Below are 23,498 nucleotides of genomic sequence, written 5' to 3'. Positions count from 1 at the left end.
GGAATGGATTTTTAATAGTTTGGGGTAAATAATTCTTTAAGGTGCCTGTATATAATGAAGCATTACAAACCACAGTAATTCATATAAACTAGCTGAAAATTACTAATATTCACTACAGCCTGCCAAAGATACTTCACAATTGAGGAAAAGGGAAAATGTCCCATACAAAACTACTCTCAAATTATCTTACTATCTTAAAGATGTAATATAAATTTTCAAAGGGTTTACAAAGCATTAGCAGAAAGTAAAGCAGCTTTTCCAGACATAGAAAGGAATAGAGAAAACATCAAGAAAAATAAAACTGAATTACACTGACGTATTTTAAAAATTCTGATGGATATCCATCCAGAAGATATAAGCTTCTTTAGATGTTACTTTTTTTTTTAGTAATTATGTCTAACAGGTTCACTACAAGTTATTTTTTACATTTTGATTCTGAAATGTCTTACTGGCATTAATGATGAAACTGCACTCATACCAAGAAGATGGTAGATAAGAAATACATCTTGTAAGGTCTGATGAGGACAAGTTTAGGCATTTTTCTATGTTTATCTGTTTTGACATTTTTGTTTGCTTCCAAGTGACTTAAAAAACCACCTGAGTCTTGGTTTCATGCAACCAATTCCAAAATCTTATTACATGACTGCACAATTAGCTTGCCACAGTTCTTGGAAGCATTACAGACTCACAACGTGTCTGTTAAAAAGTCTGAAAACGCATCTACTTTGCCCATCACTGGAAAACTATTTTTGCTTGCAAATATTATGTGAATTGTTGCTCCATTCAAAGAGATTACAGTATCTTTAAGCGAACATGCCCATACTGCAAAAACCATGCAGGAAGTCATATACCATGGATAGCTTTTGACAATACATACAAAGTCTCTGCAAAGGTTTGCTGAAAGTCTCTGATGCTCAGGATAGAAATGTCTCAGAATCTGTGCATTCTCCTACTCTATACCTGCACAGCCTAATTCTTGCTCTTTTGCTGATGACTGTTCTCTTTAAAAGTCTGCTAGTTCAAAATTGTACCATGCTTTAAAAAAAATAAGAGACCTTGAGAGAAAGGTTTTCCGGACATTTTTTTCATCCATCAATCTCTGAAGTTTATTCCCTTTCCATATATAAATAAACAAAGGAGATTATGTTTTGCATTTAAAGTGTCCACACTTACAACCTGTTCCTAACTTCAACAAAACTTGTTACCTTTTCATCCCCTTGTTCGGGGACGTGGCAGAACCGACATCTTGCTCTTGTACACCCACGTGAAGTCATGAAATAGTATCTGCAGTATTTACGGGGCAAGTCAAGTGCATCGAGGATTTGTTGCACTGAATGAGAAGCCTGAAATAAAATAAAATTGCAACAAGTTGAAGAGACCAAACAAGTAGTACTTTTTGAAAGCAAACATGCTCTTTTTTTTTTGAGAATTTCAAAATAACTGCAAATTATAAAGAAAAGTAAAAAATATGGGATCTATAGTTAAACCTCTGAAACAATCCTCATGTCTATTATTGTCCTTGCAGCATTTTAAAGGGGACAAAGATCAATCTTGTCATGTCGTGTCAGTGTCTAACACAAAAAAAGCCTGTCTTGAAGACCACAGAGAGGGACAATGCAAGAACTGCTACATGAGGTGGCCAATGAGTAGAGAGGAGGAAGAAAGAGCAAGGTGACAAGCTCCTGCATGGCTCTGAGTAGCAGTTTGAGAATTCTGGGGCATCAATTTCCTTTACCCTTTTTCAGTGCCCAGCATGATGGATAATGCAGGCTGTCTTAAACATGTGAAACCTTGTCTGCTTTTCAGTTCTACAAAAAACGATAAAGCAATAAGCATTTTTAAATTTTGCTTAAGCTGCAAGTAAAATCAAGAAATTGAAGTTGTCCCATCATCACTGATTTTGTTCTCAGAAACTGTATTTACTCAGTGACAGTATCTTTAAGGCATAGAAACATAAACTTACACAGATTCATAATTTCTGACTCGATATATGGAGAACTGTCTGAATATTCATAAGAAATTTAGTGCCAAAGGATCAGAAATCAAAGATTTAACAACTCACAGTTGTGTTTTTCTCCATCCTCCATGGCTCAAAATCTCCAAAATTCTTCAATGTCTGTAAAGGACTTTTTCCTGATGGTTTGTAACCTAAAAATTAGGATGAGGGCAATAAATGGATCACATAATAAAAACGAATCATACTGAAACCACTCCAATTTATCATATTTTCCTTTATATTTATAGTTCCTTCAAGTCACAGCCATGATTAATGGAAATTTGATTAATACAGTCTAAAGCCAGTAATTTAAGTTAGTTTTCTTAATTATCCCAGAAGTGAGACTTTACACAAACTTCAAGAGTAAGCACATTTAGTTTAAAAACTTCACTGCTATATCCAAGGTTCCCAGCCTCTAACTTACAGAGATAAGAAATGGAACAAAAATATCCAGAAGTTTAAATTTCAAAAGGAAAAATAACCCACCCACTTTATCAGTAATCTTTGTGTTCCAACATCACTAGCCATAAATTTAAGCTGTTTTTTTCAGAATTGAAATAAAACCTTTCATATTCTTATGTTTTAAGTAGAGCAGTAGCAAGTTTAAGCCCAGTGTAAATTACTGGTTTCTTTACCATGAAACTTGGCTTTATAACTTTAATTATTATTGAATAACAGATTTCTTTCTTTGAAAAATGAATAATGTTAATGGAAGATAAAAGTTCAAATTTTCAACTCCATATCTAAAGAGAAATAAGAGCTTTTGAAAGCCTTGCTTTCTAGGGTTCCCATCTAGCCCCTCCAAAGGAATGGCTGTTCAAAAGACAGGGTGCTTAGCCCTTTCTGACAAACTACAGTTACTAAAGAGCATGAAATAATGAATGTTCTACTAGAGACTTGCACTAGGTACATGGTTCTTATTCTGCATGTCTTTCTAAACACATAGGGCTATCCCAGGATAGGAAGGAGAAACCTAAGGTTGAATAATTAAATATTTAATGTTACATACTGTCACAGTTGCAAAACTTTGTGCAGCGATGGAGGGCAATTTGATAAATTCAGGACTGGATACAGTTAGTGACAAGAAAGACCAAGAAAACAGCCAACCACTAGTTGCAGAAAAACAGCACTAGGAACCTGATCTCAGAAGTCTTTCCTATAGATTCTTGCCATCCCCAAGGCATAGAGTTTCTGATCAGGTCCCTTCTAGAGTTTGTACTCTCCTTGTTGACTGCAGGTCACACTTGTAGGGAAGATGGTACTAAAGTGAAATAGTCAATCCTGCCTGCACAGTTCTGGGAATAAATGGCTGTTTTGCCCTGTCCTAGCACAGGAACTCTTGCTTTGGCAACTGTTTTGAATGATTTTAAGACAGAAGATTTAGAAGAACTCTTCTGAAGATGTATACATTTTAAGGCCAAAGACATGAGCAGTTTCAAACAACTGGAGTATGAAGAAGTATTTCACAGTTGCTTTTTATAGCATGTTTCTTGCACTTCCTGAAAATACTGTTAAATGACATGACGATAAAATTGTTCTACAAGCTCAAACTAGCATCAGAATTTGAAACTAAGCAAGAACCTCTGTCACTGATCTTAATTCAGGAAATCCATGTTTATAAATATCTATATTAATCAATAATTCTAAAAACATTAATTCCCAAAGCAGCTGTTGCAAAGAAACAGAATACAGTACCTATCCACAAGTAATCAATTCCTGGTTTTCTCCATCTTGTACACCAAATAAACCATGCATTTATGTAAGGCTAAATGTCAGATTTGTTATGTGCAGTGACTACAGTTCCATTACATTATGATTTCCCTGGTGGCAGAGATGCTGAAGAGGTATCTGTCCCAGGTGTGAAATATACTGAACATGAAGTGCTATTTATTAAATCTACATAATTTCCTTGATCCAGCCTAGCACATGCCTCACAAACATTTGAATTGGCATAAACAACAAAATTCTGACCTTCAGCAAAGTGGGTAAATCACTTTAGCAAGTTGAGTTAACAACAACCAACCAAGAAGACCTGCAGTCATGTTCTCTGACCACAAACAGAGAAAAACAAGTTACCTGCTGATGACATGGCTCAAACATAATGCATCAAACTACTAAGAACGCAGGCATTGCTGTACTATTAAAGGTATCTGACAACCATAAATACCAAGATAGAATGACTACTATTTGACCCTAACAAATGGAATTCTGCTAAAAACCAAACCAAAACCCCTCACTAACCTATCATATGAGAGCTTGCAGTTTTGCTTTTATATATGCAATCTAAAATTCCAGTCAACACCTTCAGGAAACGAAGGCTATCCGTAAGATTTTATAAGTAAATAAAGCACATGAAAAAATAAATTCTGGAGGGTTCACCAATACAGCATACAATACCATTTGTCCAGGATTTCATCACTGTAGCTTCACTGAAGATATTTACTTTCGGGTCATTCAGTGGTGATCCTGATAGCAATTCACAGTTCACAAGATCTTTGTATTTACAGTCACTGCTGAGTATTAAAAAAAAAATTTAAAAATTCTTTAACTAAGTAAACAGGTGCTTCTCTCATATATGTATGCCTAAAAACACAGATTAAGTATATAAAACATGAGAATTTCTTCCACAATTTATACAACACTTCAAAACTTGCTGTAAATTTAAAAAGCTAGCAGTCCCAGCAATTTGACTTTCATTACTCACATTGCCTGATCCAATCTGATTATCATCTTAGCTCAGATTGTTCTGTCCTGGAGCATAACCATAAGAAATTCAATAAATAAGTAGAAAAGGCACCCATGTACCACTTTAGGGTTTTTTGGGTTTTTTTCCACTATGCTGACAGGAAGACTGAGATGATTTCTGTCATCTCTGAAGAAGCTGTATACCATAGTCTGTTATGTAATATCTGCCAAAGAAGTAAACCACAAAGCTTTTCAAATTACATTTGAAGAGCCGACTGTTTTCTTTTCTAAAACCTGATTCTACTGGGCAGAAGATTTAGGTGATTTCAAAGGGAACTCCAATTCAGGACTGCTCTGTCTTTATCCCAAATACGTTCATTCCAGATAATTAAACTGCTAAAATGTGACACTTTCAAAAATAATCTAAAAATATTGTTAGCTAAATACTTGGTATTCTCTTTCTTATTTGGAAACAAAGCCACAGGAAAAAAATCATCCCCTTTCATGAGATCTTCCTCCCCTCCCCCCTTCAATTAAAAATCCTGGTCCAGTACAAAGGACACTTCAATCTGCTTGCCTCTCTATAGAGACAGAAGCAGAGTTGCTATCCCCTATGAGGCACATTCCGGCTATTTAATACTTCTCACAGCCAAGATAATTCGAATTGTTCCTAAAGTGCAGGCTGTTTTTAACACAATTTGAAATGAAAATGCTGTGGCAGAGAAGACGAAATTCTATCTAACAAACCCAAATTCTTCAAGATCAGTCTTTATTTTTAAATGCATTGGGTTGGTTTCCAGAGGGAAAAAAATATCCGCAGATTTAGTTACTCAGAAATTTCAAGTTACCATGTAAATTTTTTTTTATACTTCCTTGTGATGCCAACCTCAGGTCTGACAACAGGATTTTCATAGTAACTTACCTTCAGGAAAACAATCTCAGATCTCTTTTTAATCTACACATGAAACTACACACAATTTTGCCATGGATTGTAAACTATATAGCTCTGCAATCAATTTATTTTTTTAAGTAACAGCATCACTAGAAGTGAAGTTTGCTAAATAAGAACAGCAACTCTGTTTTCTTCTACATGAAACTCTGCAATGGTAACATTTTTGAGTAAAACTAGAGAAAATAGTTTGACTCCAAATGAAGGCCTCTTCTTTAACCACACAGAGTGCTGCATTTCAACTAAAGTAGTGAAGTAATGCAGAATCACTTGCACAAACATATCTTAATCAGCATAATCTTCTTATTCTATAGCATAAAGAAGGTAAATTTAAACAATATTTTACCAGGAGGAGGAGTTTGGAGCTCTCTAGTGGATTAATGAAAACACGCAGTATTCTCCACACTAACAGACTTCTGGCACACCTCACACCTCTCATAGATTGTGACTAGTGTTGGAAAAAAACCAATACTCTCTATGTCACCTAAGGTTTCTTGATTATTTTGAAAATTACTCTGTGTCCTCGTTCTGGTCAAGACAGGGTTAACTTTTGCAGTAGAAAAACTGTATTAAATACTGATGGTGTTTTGGTAAAAACATCATGTTTTGTTTGTACAGTAACTCGGGAACACCGCAGGTTACATGAAGGACATTATATATACCTTTTTTCAGCTTCACTCTTTTTTTCTTGTTTAACATCAGGCACTCCATCTGCAAACTTGAACTGTGAAGATATCTAAAAGTTATTTTCAGGTACAGCCAAGCACTCCTAAGCCTGTTATGCTTTACTCTACAGACTTAAAACTGTTAGTGATTACTGAAAGGTGTGATAATATAGCCTCGACTGTAGAAACTGCAATTTGGATTGTAGGGTTACTCTTACAACATATTTTTAAATGGACATATCGCCATTATGCTTTTGATCTTTAAAATGGTGACTGCTAATTGGAAAAAAAGCGATGTAACCATCTTGACTTCTCTGCTCCCACTGATAATCCCAGAAATTTTTAGGCCAATGCCCAATTTTAACTGCGCCTGAGAGATGTGTAGAAACCCACAAAAGACTTCATCAAGAAACCCACTTCATCAAGTTTGATGAAATTTAAAGCTGTACCAGGGAGGAATTTAAGGCTTTTGCTCAGCTATATACCATGCTGCATAGTTAAAAAATCCCCAATGATATGGAGAAAATAGACAGCGCCAAATATATTTGGGGGCAAGAATCTGAAAGGACTAATACAGAACAAAATCATGGAATCCTGATTCATGAATTCTGTTCATTACTCATGGAAGTAACTGGAACTTCACAGTCTATCACAAATTTATGACAGTCAAAGAATTAGACATAGATGCGCTCTCATCAGATTTCCAAACTTCATTTTAGCAGTTCCCCAAATGTTTACAGCGCTTTCTCCACGGTTAGCCTTTGTCCTTCTCACAGGATTATCAATTGGAAAAGTCATCAAAAAAGCAAAATACAAAAATCACCCCAAATGGTAGAGCGCTTGCAACAAGTGTTCTGCCTTTGCATTCCCTGCCCAAGCCGGCACAGATAGTTTTCTGTCCACATACAGAACAGCAGGACACTGGTTTTATAACGACAACACTATGAAGCAGCCCAGCTGGGACTGACCTGGCAATATTGCAACAAGTACTACACCTTCAGCAAACTGTACTATCTGACAGACCCTTTTAGATTCTCTAAGAGATCAAGGAACAAAGCGGTGCTGTTAACTTTGTGAATCAGATGTTAGCAGCCCAAATTCCATTTGCTGAAGGAAATGTTTCTATTCTTCTAAATAATGATTCTGAAAAGGAGATCGATTCTCTGCTGTTTGATTAACTGATTACTTATCAATTTTTAACCATGTGAATTTTAACTTACCCAGTATAAACCGTTATCCACTCTTGGAGCAGTGGAAAACAGTAAATGCTATCAGCAGCTATGTCTGAGTGGCAGAGAGATGTAAATTCCAATCCCTTATTAAAGAAGTAAACACTATAAAACTTCAGCAAGTATTAAAAGATCTAGACTTATTATTTAGAAGGAGGAGGACAGAGAGAGTAGAAAGGTCAGATAAAGTCAGTAAGCATGAAAATGGCTTAACATTCCCTCTGAACTGCCAGGAAGTCAGTATGTTAATATAATGGCCCTTTTGCCCATGTAATGAGGCACAGAAGGATCGTCCTTGGAAGCATGATGGCTGTGCAGCTCCCCAGCTTTCCAACACCATGCCATCCTTCACAGAGTATGTGGTGAGAAGCATTTAACAGCAACTTTTAAAACTAGATATGTCACGTGAAATGTCACGTGCACAGTAGTACTCTTAGGTGTTCACTGGAACAGTAATTTTCATACTGTTGGTGGTACAGCATTAACAACTGATGTAACAATATCCTGTTTCATTTCAAATGTGAACATGAATTATTAGTAACAACAAAAAAATCAAGCACAGATTACACTGTCAATTGCACAGAAATCTATGAAATGCTTATATTCTTTTTATTACAGGAAATTAAGAATTTTGTTGATAAAACAACATTAGTAATTGAAATTACCCAATTATGTGGACTGTAATTTCTTAAACTATTTAAGGAGAGAAAGCATAATTTCTCAGTACCTTTTCATTCACATCAAAACTCTTCAAAAGTTCATCCAGTTCACTCGGTTGCCCATTTTTAAGAAAGTCCTCAGTGACATCTCCCAAAGGACTGCTTCCTCTGGAGGAGTTGTGGGTTTTAATATCTTCAGCTAAAAATGTATAAACACATTGCTTTATGTGTTTCCCATGCTAAATATTACAAAGTCTTAATATTAATGACATTTAAGAACTCCTACGACTTCCTAAATGTGAAATTTATAAGGAAAAATAGTTCATGTTTAAGACAGGAACCATTTCAAATAAATATTAAGCTGAATCTGCAATTAAGATTCTATCCAGGCTGTATGTACTATAATGGTCCCTGTAGAACAGTACAACAGGTTTATTCACAGAATACTGAATTCAGTATTTTAGAAATAAATTCAGTTAAGCTTTTTTATTAAAACCCAGCCAAAGATATGTGTGGTAATTTGCTGTGCAAAAAGACTTAGTCTTTGCTAGAAAAGGGCATAAGTTAATCATAATGTTACGATGCTTTGAGAAACTCCAAATTCCTGTAATACAGTAAACTCAGTAAGAATTCAGTGTCAGGAAATTTCAGCACCTTTTGCAGATGCCACAGGAAATTAATAAAACACCTGACTGCATCTTTCTGAAGCAGCTGTTTATGTACAACAGCAGAGTTCTGCATAGAAAAGAAATTCCCATGAATTAAATTTCAACTGCACTGCATTGTCCAGATGCAGGAAGAAAGAATCAGATTAATATTGGAAAGGTTTTTGTCTTACAGTGACTGATTTCTGTATGATCACCAGTACAAGACACATCTGGCAAAAGACAACATACATAAGATTTCCACTTACAAGGTAAAGAGGATTGATGTCATCCAGAATACTTTAATGGTAGTATTTTTTTCCCTGCTTAGATGGTGAAGCCACTGAAGCATGCAGCCATGACCTCACTAAGTAACACATGACACCAGAACAGTAACTTATTTTATTTACAAAGTAGTAAATAATTTTATTTACTAAATAAAATAATGCTAAATAATACATAAATAGTCAGTAATTACCAAATCCAGGCAATTTCTTTTGTTCTGTGCGGGTCTTTTTTAAAAGTCATACATTAAACATTAAGTTACCATGTGCATATTCATCTAAGAGCGTGATGTGAACCTAAGTTCCTCAGATCTGGGAAGGACTTACTGAAACCTTTTTCTTTATTTTAAGCACCACAAAAATAATTAAAGACTCTAAGCCTCAAACTTCACTAGAACACGAAGTTGAACAACAAAGAAAATGCAGAAGTTACTAAATGTACAGGACTTGCTCCCAGGTTTGGTTTCAGTCATCTAAGTATTGCAGATGCATGGCTTTTTACATCACCAGAGGCCTAACTGTGCACTTCCTCCTCAGGGAATTTCTGTCTGTTTTTTAGTATCTGAGCTCTTAAAACCTCATTACCTTTTATTTTGCCTTCTAATCCCTGAAGCCTGAAACCTTCCCTCCCCCAGACAGTCACTAGCCCCTCCTTTCTCTCCAGGAGACTAGATCTGCCCAAACCACTCCTTCTAGATGAACATAAATCATTAACGTGGAAAACTAGCACAAGAGGTACTGCCACGGACATCTTGCAAGCCTGCAGCGAAATCAACACATAATGTCAGAATGTCACATTAACAGTAAGCTGACAAACTGATACCAGAAAGGGAAATACCGTGAACTTTCAGAACCAGTCTCAGCACTCTGTGTGTTCTCCACTAGGTCAATAATGCGCTTCTGTTCAAAGTCAAAATCCTGTTCCTCCGGCCTATCTAATATATAGATATATCAGATATAACTGAAAAGTAGGTCTGGTATGTAAGCTGTAGAAAACAAAACAAATCACATTCATATGCTGCCTAGCTGGACTGTTATGCTTTAAATAGGAAGAAAAAAAACCCATTAAGTCAGAATTAACCTTCTCTTATTAAAAAAAAAAAAGCATCCTTTAACAACACAACAGCGTCTCAGGAGAATGAGCAAAGCATCCATAAAAAGACCAAAAGGACAAGCTGGAAAAAAAAATGATTATAAAATTTTGTGTGCTGATGAACACAAGAGAACAGCCAACTCTAAAGGTGAGCCAGACTCCAAAGCAGTATCACAGTACTGAGTGTCCTACTATAATCTCAACTACCAGAATTCCTAAAGTATCAGAGAGATGTCAAAAAAAGCCTACTAACAAAAAAACCCAACCAAACAAAAAACCCCAACCTCCCAGTACTACCAACAGACAGGTATTACAGAGAAGTAGATCCCTGTATTACTCAGGTTTGTACCATTTCAAAAGACGTCACTTTTAGACACATTAGGAAACAAACTGCCATTACAATAAAAAGATATTCCAGGAACTGACAAGTTCCTCTTTTTTTGCAGGGAGCAGAAAATCTAGGTTTTGCCACAAAATATCTTTGTGGTTACTTTCACGTTCTGATTATGTATGAAAAAAATTTCCTATGACTCTCACCTTTTAGCACCAAATCACAGGAATTTTCAATATCATTTGATATTCCAAATTCTTGCATGCATCTGTTTTGAACAAAAAGAGTATTTAAGATTTCCATCTTGAACAAAACCAAAATTAATGTACCACTTACATTAAGGTTCTCAGTAACAGTTTTAGCTATGGACAGAATCCTTACATACAACACACAAAGCACATAAAATACAAAGTAAGACTGTTCTTAACTTTTGGCTTTCTTATGTCCACCCCTACAGGTATATGCCTCAACACGTTAAGTAAAACCAAGACATTTCAAATCCCCAAATTTTCAGTAAAAGCTCATTATCTCAATTAATAAAATTAGGAAACTTTCTCTGTATTACAAATTATGGAAATACTGTGCTAATGAGCCAATTTATGAGTTTCTAGAAAATGAGATTTATAGCATTTTTATATCTGAGACCAGAGTAAATTTATATTCAAGATCATCTGCATAACAATCTATCGCAAAGAGAGTCGCAAAAACATTTGTTCATAGATACTTACTTCACCTATTTCAAGGATAAGTTAGGAAACAGTAACTATTTCTCCTTAGAAAAGCTCAGAAGTAAAAGTACATGTTAAAGTATTATATACAGAATATATAAAACATCATCAGCACAGATTTTGGAAGCTTGTACCTGGTGAATGACACAACAGCAAGCTGTCTAGTAAAATACAGCAAAGAAAATTTGCAACAACCTAGTGGAAATGAAAAAGTTCCACAGTATGTGTAACTTGGAACTATACAAACATTCAAGCACAGATAGGAGATATATTAAGAAGCAGAGTTTACTAAGTTTCAGCAGGTTTGCAGAGATGGGAGGGATTACTACTATTAGAGCTCTTTGTAAGCTTATTTCCCCTCTCCCCCACATTTTATGTGAAATGTAAAGTTTGAGCAATTTTGCCTACAACTACTTTCTTTTTTGCAAAACTGTCATATAGACAGTTGCAGAAAGCTGTCATCTTAATATACATTGCTTAAAACTGAAAATATTTTACAGCATCAAGAGACTGAAATCTTCACATTCAGGTCAAAAGCCACTTTCCAATCTTTACCAGATTCTGCTAATTGTGCAGTGTGAAATAGTTATGGAAATACTTTATTACTGCTTGTACAGAAGGTACCTAAAACACATACAGAAAACTACATTTACTACAGTACTTGGCATTTGCTCACCAGTCTGACAAACCTAGGAGCACTGACAGAACAAGAAGTCATCAACATATTTTAGAGATGTAGAAAGGGAGATAGACCAGTCCATGTCAGAACGTGGGATGCTTTGTGGGCTTCTGGTGATTAAACAAACCTCTCTTTACAGCCCAAGTTACACATAGTGTTGTTTCCTACTTTGCATATGAAAAATGGATTCAATTTAAGGTTTTATTCAAAAGGAAAACAGTAAAACAATGAAGTCTCCTAAGAGCAAGAATGGCTCCTGATGCGCTTTCAAAGGTATCCACTGAACCTCCTAGAGTTCTGTTGGGGTGAAATGACAGAAAGGATCCACCTGAGGTGTGCAGATTCCCCACATGAGAGAAAAGAAATACCTCAGGTGATTGATTCAAAACTCTGCACTACCGGGAGTCACCTAGGGGTAGGCAATAGAAAATAGTAAACAGAAGTATGCGTGAAAACTGAGTTTCACTGCCCCGCTCAGGCCACAGGCCAGAATCTTTTCCTGATGACTGGCAACTAATACCTGGAAGTGACCAGCACTCACTCTTCTCTTTGAAAAATGCAAGCACCGGAGGAATGACCAGTCCTACTCATCCTAAAGGACAGAACATGCTAACTGAATCAAACCATTCAGGACATACACACACAGAGCCTTTGCTGAACCTTCCTGAATAAAGACAGGACCTGTTTGTTCTACTTAAACCTACTTTTTCACAGATACCAGTTCTGGGCATATGCACAAGTACCACTGCAGTAGTTCAGAAACTTTAAGTTAGAGATGTGCAGCAATAGCCAAATCAAACCAGAACAAGACTTACCTGAATTTTGGACCTGAATCACTGTTCTGACCAGCTTTTGAAGGACAAGTGCTCTCATTATTTGAAAGCCAAAAATTATTATCCTTGAATTTTCATAACTAAAAATACCACTCTGGCTTTTAAGGTCATGAACAGTTGAAGATGCAAAGTGTCAATGACTAAACATGCCTTGGTGTTTACATTCAAAGCTCAAGTGAAAGGAATCCGCACCAACAGTAACGCATCCACTGTGGCCAACAGTTGCCACTGAACACTTGCCAGTTACTGAATCAACCTGGTGCATCCTTCACACACTTTCAGTGCTTTTGTTTCACAATTGAATAAAACATATTACTTCATTACAGTAACTGGTGTTTTGACAAGCTCTTAAATCTCAGATTTTTGTTGTTGGAAGAACACTACAAACTAAGACACCAGTTGTTTCCTTTACATTGCTGTTAAACTCACAAGTAACACTCAACACATTTTTAAAGAGCTTTTTAACAACCCAGCTATACTTTTCAGCATAAGTTGCTTCTAGCAGAAACACAGTTCTTGCTGGTCTGTACCAATGACAGACTAAAATATCAGTACATAAAAAGTAACATACTGAAGTCCATTCCCATGCATACATGTACTAAATAGCTTTAGCAAAGATCTAGATTCTTTCTGTGATCATCTACCTGCTCTTATTAAACTGAAGGTAAATCGTAACAGAAGTTATGTATTGATAACAGCTAAAGAAAATACTCAGCTTGCATTAATCTTCTATCTAAAATCAGCTAGATGACATTCATCTAGAAGCAAACAGCTAACATTACCCAAATGTTAAACAAAAGCTGTATATAAACTAATATTTATACAAGTTAGAGATGCTTTAGAATAGCAGAGTTCTGACTCGTCGTTCTACCTGAACAGACTGGTGTTAGAAACTAATACTGCAACAATGCAAAACTCAGGATGCATAAAATAAGAAGCCAAACAAGAAAACACAGACAGTAGTCTAGACCATATCTAAAGAAAAAAAAAAAAGAACATGAACAGAGTCAATATTTTAAAATATGTAGTATGATGTGAGTGTAATTCTAACAGCATAATCACTTTTTTTTTAGTTGGCCAAACAAAGTTGAAGGGCCAGTTGTATTTGGTGAAAGTCAACAAAATAAACCCCCAGTATGAACTGGCCATGATCTGGTATTATCTGGGCATACCATAGTTTTATCAGGTAGCCTATGATAAGGTCTACTGCCTTATTTTAATGTTCTTATATTCAATTCATTAATATGTTCCTGACTGTTACCAACCATGACTAGTCACCATCTAATGATCTTTGCATCAAATTATGGAAGGTAAAAAGAAAAATAAGACAATTTTGCCTGCCTCTTTCTTTAGCAAATTAAGGGGAAATTCTAAGAAACAAGAACCATGTATTCTTATTTTCCTTGGCTAATGGTGAACAAATTCACAAGATATCAGAAGAAAGCTGAAATTATGACTTCAAACAAGTTCATTTTTCATCTATCTAATGATCTCTAATGTTGCTCTAAGTCAATGTAATTACTAATTAAAGGAAGTATTTGCCCTTCCCTACAAAGTACTTACAAGATCCAATAAAATTTTCAGTTACTATTCAGGTAAATTGCAAACCATATAATCATAAACAATACATGAGTGTAAAGGGCTAAGAAGTTCTGGTCCTCCATTCTGTGCAACAACTGTCTGAACAGTCAGTTGGAACCCACCTCTGGACAGCCATTATTACCCTGGGTAATAATGCAAAATGTACAAATACAGCAAATACTAATGCTGATATACAAAGATATCATAGACACTGTATCCAAAATGAATACCCATTCTAATAAATTTACTATGACACGGCCTAGCTGCTTCTCAAGAAGTTGGACGTTGCTACTACAGACTTGCCCTGTTCTCCAGAGGCTTGTTTTGGCAGAAATTTTACTCTTTTAACATCTGAAAGTTTTATATTCTTATGTCCAAAACACTGTTCATCACCACAAAAAAGATTCCTTTCCGCTTTTGCACATGGGAGTAGGAAAGCAGAGAGTAAAAAAAAAAAAAAAAAAAAAATAATGCATTTATAAGGTTGTTGGTACAACACTGAAAATAATTAAAACATTACACAAAATACGGATAACATAAAGCCACACAGAAAGAGCACACAAAGAAAATTAAAACACCCATCCCAATAAGAAAACTCATTTTCAGAGGAAAAGCTTGTATTATTTTCTATCTAGACTTTGCATTTTCCTTTGTAAGACAAAAAATTAAATCTTAAAACTCTTCCACTGAACACAAGTATCAAACCCTAGAGAGAAAACAGACTAGACAATCAATGAGTTCATCTACTCCGTGAAGAACTACCACCTCATTTACAAAAGTCTGTTTCTACTTTAAACTTCTCTTCCTCTTTCAGTGACTTTTACTATCATCTCAAAACCCAGAAAAACATTAATACCTAATGATTTACACCAGGAACTTGCTGAATAAAGATGCAGGATCATAAACATCTGTAACACTTCAGCCAAGTTACGCATTTGAAAACTTTCCACATGTCTGGGGATAGGAGAAAAAGAGGGAAGGAGAATGGCAGAATGGAATACTACTGTAGAGACAACCATTTACTCTTACAGATCCAGCAAAAAAATAAGCTATCTAGAAAGTATTTATACCACTTTACAAATAAGAAAAACGCCCCCCAAAAATATGCTATCTCAAATCAGGTCATATTAAGAATATTACTTCCAATTACCTTTGTTTATATTTTCATATTTCACTTGGTCTAAATCAGTCCTTTAGGACTATGTTTTACCTCAATCCTGTTTATCCAAGCTCTTAGGAAGAAAAAATTAATTTATGTGCATTCAGAATACTGACATAGCTTAATCAAATTTGACACTTAGAAGCAACCCAGAAATTATTCTTTAAAGAAGCCTGACCACTACAACCAAAGTATATTGATATGAGGAAAAAAAAAGTACTTAGGAGTATTGTAACAAAAAAAGAACTGTATGCATACCCAGAACTATTCTCAACTGAATGTCTCTTTTCTGAGGTAACGGGAGACTCGGGCTTTGTGTCTTTAATGCAGATATTAGTAGAGGACACTTTCACTGGGCAATTCTCACATGCAAGGGCTAGCTCCTCTTCATTACTGGTTCCAAAAAGATCAGGGTCATCCTGAATCACATCAATGACAAGAATATCTTGCTTGTAAGCTTCAAGAATATCTGGTGAATTTTGACTTTTATGTTGTGAAAGAATCTCTTTCGATTTGCTATCATCATTTATTTGCAATCCAACAGGGTGGTCAACTGAATTCCAAGAATGATCAGGAAAACTAGGTTTCAGCACACATTCAGAACCGGAGAAATCAGGCACAGATGACTCTGGTTGTTCATCAAGAAGAGGATGCCGATATGCAGAAAAATTTTCAGGGAGCACAGATATCCCATTTGAGAAGTTTTCAGAGCCATTGTGCTGAAAGTCCTTACTGTCAATCTCACATGCTGTTTTCTTTACAGAAGCTGTAGATGTAGCATCACTCACGACAGGAAAAGGGTGCTGCTCAGAATTTACCAGCACAGTCTCTTCACCTGTCTTCTGCCTTCTTGAAACACCAGTGCTTTCAAGCTCTAGTGGACTACAGGTTTTTCTTTCAAATGAATGGACAGATTTCAATTTCCTGGATTCAGGCTTGTTTCTACATAAAGGAATTCTGAATTTTGTCAGGTTTTCAGGGTTGAACCCTTTAATTAGCTTTAAATCAGAAAATGTCTGGTTCACTACTGACACTTTAGAGCTAAAGTTTATTCTATTTGTGTCACCTGCAGATGTGCCTTTCTGGACTGTCACAGACAGGTTTCTTTTTGTTACATCTTCTTCCTTTCTATCTTTTTGTTTTGTTGTACCCTTCTGGACTGTCACAGACAGGTTTTCAGTTGTTACATCTCCTTCACTTTTATTTTTTTGTTTTGTTATACCCTTCTTGACTGTCATAGACAAGTTTCTATTTGTTACATCTCTGCCATTTTTATCTTTTTGTTTGGCTGTAAAGTTCCAGGTTCCTTTAACTTCTTGCACATCATCATGGTTAAAAGCCAAACCACTTCTATCTCCATTAACTGATGATTCCCCATTTTCATTACTCATTCTCGAAGTCTTGTAAATATCTACAGAAGAGGATTCTGGTGTTTCAAGTGAAGTCTGACATTCAGTATTTGGATCAATTCTTTTATGTGCAGATTCTTTTGTAATTTCTGCCGATGACACAGGCAAATCCAACTGTCTCAAACTCCCAGTCACACCACTACCTCCTACAGCTTTAACACTGCTTTTATCAGAGGAATCCTCACAGGCAGCTTTGAAAAGTCTTTTTCCTTCTGAGATGGACCCATCATTTTTATAAACCCATTCAGAAGTCCTGGCACAAGATTCAACAGGCCAAACTTTTTTACCAGTCATGGGTACTGCTCTTTGACAGGTAAACTGCTGAAATTCCTTATTCACATTGTTCAGTTTTCCCCCTGTCTTGCTTTTGTGACAGTCACAAGTATCATGGACCTGAGCTAGCGCTCTCGGGGTACCTGAGGCAGCTGACTGATGTGCCACGACGCTTGAATTTTCTCTTTTTGCTACTACAGAGAGCTCAGATCTCTTCTTAACAGCATTTTCAAAAGCAGGTACTTTGGTACTCTTCGTTCTCCAGGCTGATATATTTTGTGCTTCATGACTATTTTTTCCCATAGGAAGATTTAATTCATGATCACGTGAATCTGACAGAGTATGATTTAGTCCTGAAACTGCAAAGGAGCTTGATATTGCAACTGCTGCTTCTGCTTGTAACTCACACTCATTGCATTCATTAGCCACGCCCGTGAAAGTATTCTGCACTTCTGATTTCTCTGTGATTTTCATCTTTTTTCTAGGTTTCCTACCAATATTCCACTTTTTTTCCCTTAAACACTTATTGCTTTCACTCAGACAACATGAAAGACGGCCTTCTCCATTTTCATTTTTTATTTCATTAGACGATAAACCACCTTTTACGGGTGATATCTCATTTGGCATTCTACTATTGCTGCAAGTTGTATCACTCACTTCTACAGTACCATGGCCTACATGGAAGAATCTATTTAATTTACAACTGCTGGTAGTTCCACTAGTTGAAAGCTTCACTAATGTATTGATGTAACTACAGTCTTCTAATCTCACATATGGATTCTTTTCTGTTGCACAGAGCAAGCCACTACAACGTTTAAGGGCATTTCTGCAATGTTCAGCATCACATTTTACAGATGTGTTCACTTTTTCAGCTGCAGTCAAACTTTGCAAGTGTTTGATTTGACCATTTCTGCGTTTTCTTTTCTTAGGCTGACTTACTTTATACTGCACACCAGACTTTTTTGTTACAGCACGGCATAGAAAGCTCTTGCTTTGAGTCCCACCTAAAGCAGCAACCACAGGAGATTTAGAGTAGTGAGATTCTGTTTCCTTAGAATCTTCTGATCTCTTTTGCTCTGTCTTTACATTCTTCACAGCCTGTGAAGTACCGGAATCTTGCTCAATTGTTTTCAGCTGTTCCTCTGCTGATTAAAAAAGCACAGAAAACACTAAAAGGCTACCCTATTGTAATATTTTATGAAGAGAACAACAAGAAAACCAAACCCCAACATTCAAGGCTACTAAGAACATGACAAAGGATAAGGCTAAGTAAGATATTTCTGTAAAGTTTTACCATTTTTTTAAAATGAACACTACTAGCAGACTTAAAGTCTTATTTTAAGAAACAAATGCAAAGATTAACAAAACCTTAAGGCATCATAAGGACATTGCAAGTTGTATATTTGTTATACATTCCACAGAGGTGGAAACCAAATTAGAGCAAGTCTGGCATGAAAATGCAGATGCTGTTTGCACACTCAGCCTTAAAATCTTTTGTTTACATAGTAGATTCTCTGTAATAGGAAAGCTTATTCAGAAGAATATATTTCACATACAGAGTGCAACCAAATGCATTAGACTGAACAAGATCCAGCAAAACTACAGGACTTGCATTTTTAGACTACTATTTTTTATTTCAAATACAGATTATGCAAAAAAGAGTACATCTGAAAATTTAGACTAGAAAATGTACTCAAGAACACGTTAGTAGATGTAGGTTTTTTAGATCTTAGGTTTCAAAGATACAATTTTGATCTCAGTTTTTCAGAACATGGTTTCTAGATAAAACATTTATTAATAATCTACAGTAAATATTTGTCATTTGAATGTACCCACACTGAAAGTAAGAAGAATGTCTTTTAGACAATCATTGCGGAAAAAATAAAGAAATTTTTAAAAATCCCCCTTCAAAAATTGTTCCAGTTTGATACAACGGTCACTTAAAACGTGAAAATACAATCATTGTTTCTACATCTTCTAGGATTTTAGAGAATAGCAATTAAAGAGCAAAAAGTTTTGGAAAAAAAACTCCAGCATCCTGTAAAGGCAGGCACTGAAACAAGACAGCATGATACAGATTCAAAAATAAACAGGCAATATCAGATTAATGAAGAACTGACTTATTTTGGCTTTGCTGAAACTACTGCCTCCTTTCCTGCTTGTGCCTGACCTTCTCTGAAGGAATGGGCAGACCGCTTTTAAGAGAAGCAAATTCCAGTACTCCTTACCCAGGGCCTGTTGCTGCCAATACTCCTTCTCTCTTCCCCTCACCCTTCCTCCCTCCTGATACCCCCCCAAAAGGTAACTGGTCTCCTCTCCTTTATGGTAAAGGCTGCTTCTCCTTCAAGAAAAGCCTTTCATCTTTCGAAAAATCTGCTTTCTTCCAAGACTTCTGTTTACAGTACTTTAAAGCACACTCCAGCTCCTATCTCTACACTTCTTGAACTAAATTAACAGCCAGTTTTTAAAGGTCATACTGCAGTACTAGTCCTTGTTCTGGGAGCCCAAATTCTGCACCTGTACTTCTACAGTGGGGCTCTCCAAGTGCTTACCATTTTCCCCTGGGCTGTCTGCTCCTTTCTGAGGGACTGAGCTCTGCCACTCTTCTTTCATGCAGCACTTGTATGTCTTTCGTCTGGTTGGTGGTTGTTCTTGTCCATCTACGCTCTGTACCAGCGCATTTCTACCCCTCTTCCTCATATTCACAGGTCCTTTCCTGGACTCTGGACACTGTGCATGAAGTTCTAGCAAAACAGAATTACCTTTCTTTCTGGGACCGTATACTTTTGGTTTCATCAATGATATCTCGCCTTTCTTGCTCAAGCATTTCTTTTCTTTCTCCTGTCTCCCTTGTTGTCTTGATCCAACTAAAGGACACCCATTCAACTTCTCTGGTATATCAATCACTTTCTGATGTTTTGTTTCAGTCACGGCTTCCTGACCCCCCAAATTCTCCCTAAAATCAGGGATTTGCCTATTCTGCATCATCATTGAGTCAGTGCATTTCATTTCAGTACTCCATGTGACCTCTCTGGGTCGCAGCTCTTCTGGTTCGGGAAGACAGGAAATGCAATAGCTCTCTGCGCTCTCAATTTCCTCCTCTGAGGATGGAATTTGTAATTTTATATCCATACAGCCGTATTTGCCGTCTTTTTCTGAACTCCTTGAATCCTCTTGGAAAACTGAGAGGTCCACGTGGTCTGAGCAATGTTCTTTCCTCTCAATCCCTTCTGAGAACTTATTCTGCAAAGGAGTTCCTGGGAAAAACAGCTGTTGACTTCGCCCTGTCCCTCTCCTTACAGTCTCTTCACAGCCTACTGCTGCACCTCTACCTGCTGCCTGCCGATCTTCACACTCGGCTGTGTCTGAAATCGGCGGAGCTACACCGCTGCCGCTTCTGGCGGCCCTCCTATGCTGTATCCTCCTGTTTTTTCTACCTGGGAATTCCCGGCCGTTCTCACCTTGCTCCTCCTGCACGGGCAAAAGAGGAGCAAACTGCCCAAAAGAAGCGCTGGCGAGCCTGGCAGCTTGCGCGCAGGTAGGTAAGGGCTGCTCTGGTTTTCTCTTCCGCGCCAGGCGAGGACTCCGCTTCGTTACGAGCTTTCTCCCTGGCTCACACCCCGCACCCTGGCAGCCGGGGCCGGCGCCCTCCGAGCCAAACGGCCCCACCTCGCTGGCCGATACCACTTTCCCCGACCTCAACCGCGGCATCTCGGGAGCGCAAAGACAGCGGCAGGACCCACAAAACCCGCTCGCAGGTGCACCCCAGTGAAAGCCTGGCACCCGCGGCGGGCACAGGGCCCACCTCGTAGGGGAGCACAACCCCTCTCAGGCCTCACGGGTCACCCGAGGGGGCCCTGGCTGACAGAAAAGCCAGGCCGCTCACGAAAAGCCCACGGCCACAGGCGAGCCCCTCCCGACAGCCCGCCCCCCCCCCCCCCAGCCCGCAACAACCCCTCACAGAGCAGGGCGGTGGAGGAAGAAGCCCCGCGCCTCCCCAGACTCAAGGCAGCCGCTGACCGCAGCCACCTGCGACACCCTCTCACCCTCTACCCTCGTCCACCGATCCGTTTCTCGACGCCTCCTCCAAGCGCCGCCTGCCCGTCCGCAGGGCCGAGCTGCCGCCGCGGCGGGTAATGGCAGCAGCGGCGTAAGGGCGAGGCGCGGAGCCGTGCAGAACCTGACAAAAGCCCCGTCCCCGCAGCGCTCGCCCTCCCGCCGAGTGAGCGGCGCCGCCCTCACGCCTAACCCCCACCGCCGGGGCGGGGCTCAGCATGGGGGTGGCAAGAGCGGCTCCTCCGCGCCGCGGGGATTTGGTGCCGGCAAGGCTGGGCGGGGCGGCGGCGCTGTGGTTTGGGTACACCGTCGTAGTGCTGCTCGTATGTTGCCCGAAGCCCCGTGCGAAGCTGCCGGGCCCGGCCGCAGCCGTGGCTCATGGGGCGCCCGAGGTAACGGGGTTCTGTGTGGAACTGCCACATCGTCCGACCAAACGCCCGGCTCGCCCCGAGGTGAGAGTCGCGTAGGAAAATACCCAGGCTTACCCGTTCCTTCAGGTGTTCCGTCCAGCTCAGTGAAGCAGCGTTACCTGCCTCATGCACAACGCTTCAGGAGCCCTCCAACTCTCCAACACTGAGGGGTCATGTACTTGTTCCACGGAATCACAGAATGGGTCAGGTTGAAAGGGACCACAGTGGGTCATCTGGTCCAACCTGCCTGCTCAAGCAGCATTGTGTTCCTTAATATCTCCAGTGGGATTGCTCTCTGGGCAACCTCTTTCAGTGCAGCCGCACAGTAAAGACATTCTTCTTCATATTCAGGTGGAACTTCTGTGCATCAGTTTCTGCGAGTTGCTTCTTGTCCTATTGCTTGTCACCACTAATAGCTTGGCTCCATCTTCTTGGCACCTCTTGTTTAGATACTTAAAAACACTGATGAAGTGCCCTCTCTGAAGGCTGAAGAGGCGCAGCTCCCTCAGCCTTTCACCCTAAGACATGTGCTCCGGTCTCTTAATCATCTTTGTAGCCCTCTGCTGGACTTGCTTCAGAAACTCTGTGTGTCTCTTGTACTGAGGACACCAACTAACACAGATTCTCCGGGCTACTGCTACGAAAAACATCACTCAAACAGATTATATAGTCAGAAAACAATAATAGTCAATGTTTGGGCTTTGAGTGGGGTGATAGTTTCAGCACAGGTGGAGAACACTAAAATTTCAGGACCATCCACCATGCGATAATGTAAACATACAGAAGTTAGTTTAAAAACCAATGTTGTACAAAGATTCAATCTAAGCAGCAGGTGCTATGAAAATCACAAGTTATTAAACTTAATAAGGTGATACTCTAACGCCAACAATGCAATTGGCAAAATTGCACATGGTTGGTAAATGACCGTGTCCTGCAAGCAGTCCCTTTCTGTTCACAGGTAGTCTCTAAGGGATCAAGTGCCTCATTCAAATTCATTTCACTCTGGCTTAGTGCTTTCTGGTGTTCACATCTAATGCATCCTCATTTGAGACCTGTGCATGGAAATAAGGTGCTCTGTGTCACAGCTTTCTGGAAGTGCAGTACAGTGGATGTAAAACAGTAGTTGAAAGGGCATATTTTACTAATTGGCATTGGCTCACTCTGTGACTTCAGCCCATGTAACTTTATCTCTGCTTCTCCATCTAGAGGTAGAGATAATACATCTCAGTACAAATAAAGACAGAGAACAGTGGATTTTTGGTAAAAGCTCTTCATAGGTGAAGAAAGAACAGACAGGCTGGGAAATTGTTAACTTTCACTTGCTTACCATCTTCTTAGGTTGCATGTACATACTTAAGTACAACAAATAAGTCAGTGAGTGGTTAACTAAAGCTAATCAAAGCAGAAAATACAGATGTCTTAGTTTCTCCATTGGCTCTGTATCGTGCTTCTGGTCCTTGGGGCAGAAAGGACCCAATAAAAGGGACTTAACAGCATTTATCATTGTCAGTGTTCTGCAAGGCCAATATTACATATGACATTCAGCTGTGACAAAACTTAACCATTTAACCTTCTCCAGTGTGTAACAGAGTCTTTTAAGCTTGATAACGAGATGAGGAAGAAAAAGATATGCTGAAAATCAGTAGTAAAGAAAATCTGGAAGAATGGCATATAAATTATCTTACTGCTCTCCAGTATAATTTTTAAGAGTTTAATATTTATTCAGTTATTTACAATGATGAGAACTCTACTCAAACCAGATTTTCATAAAATGAATAAAAATTTACTTGAAATGAATACTAATTAAAGACATTCTTCATTAAAATCCTTTGGAA

The 23,498-nt window shown here is 38.3% G+C and overlaps 1 protein-coding gene across 7 annotated transcripts in view; it reads right to left on the bottom strand.

Moving 5' to 3' along the window:
* Positions 1-21,130, bottom strand: part of TOPAZ1 (testis and ovary specific PAZ domain containing 1) — a 41,597-nt gene extending 20,467 nt beyond the window's left edge. For 3 of the 7 annotated variants that reach the window (XM_032684575.1, XM_032684607.1, XM_032684613.1), the window contains exons 1-8: positions 19,750-21,129; positions 15,774-18,342; positions 10,742-10,803; positions 8,252-8,382; positions 6,293-6,354; positions 4,394-4,506; positions 2,063-2,148; positions 1,206-1,343 (exon numbers count right to left, since the gene is read on the bottom strand). In XM_032684575.1, the coding sequence (XP_032540466.1) occupies positions 1,206-1,343; positions 2,063-2,148; positions 4,394-4,506; positions 6,293-6,354; positions 8,252-8,382; positions 10,742-10,803; positions 15,774-18,342; positions 19,750-20,908 (4,320 nt within the window). In that variant the 5' untranslated portion in view covers positions 20,909-21,129. Of the gene's footprint in view, positions 1-1,205; positions 1,344-2,062; positions 2,149-4,393; positions 4,507-6,292; positions 6,355-8,251; positions 8,383-10,741; positions 10,804-15,773; positions 18,343-19,749 lie in introns of all 7 variants that reach the window. The other 4 variants (XM_032684597.1, XM_032684591.1, XM_032684583.1 and 1 more) reach the window with 4 other exon arrangements.
* Positions 21,131-23,498: the final 2,368 nt, after the last annotated feature.

Source organism: Chiroxiphia lanceolata, chromosome 1 (assembly GCF_009829145.1).
Source record: "Chiroxiphia lanceolata isolate bChiLan1 chromosome 1, bChiLan1.pri, whole genome shotgun sequence".
Classification (NCBI taxonomy): Eukaryota; Metazoa; Chordata; class Aves; order Passeriformes; family Pipridae; genus Chiroxiphia; species Chiroxiphia lanceolata.
The sequence above is the reverse complement of the archived record's forward strand: the minus strand, read 5'-3'. Positions and strand labels throughout refer to the sequence as shown.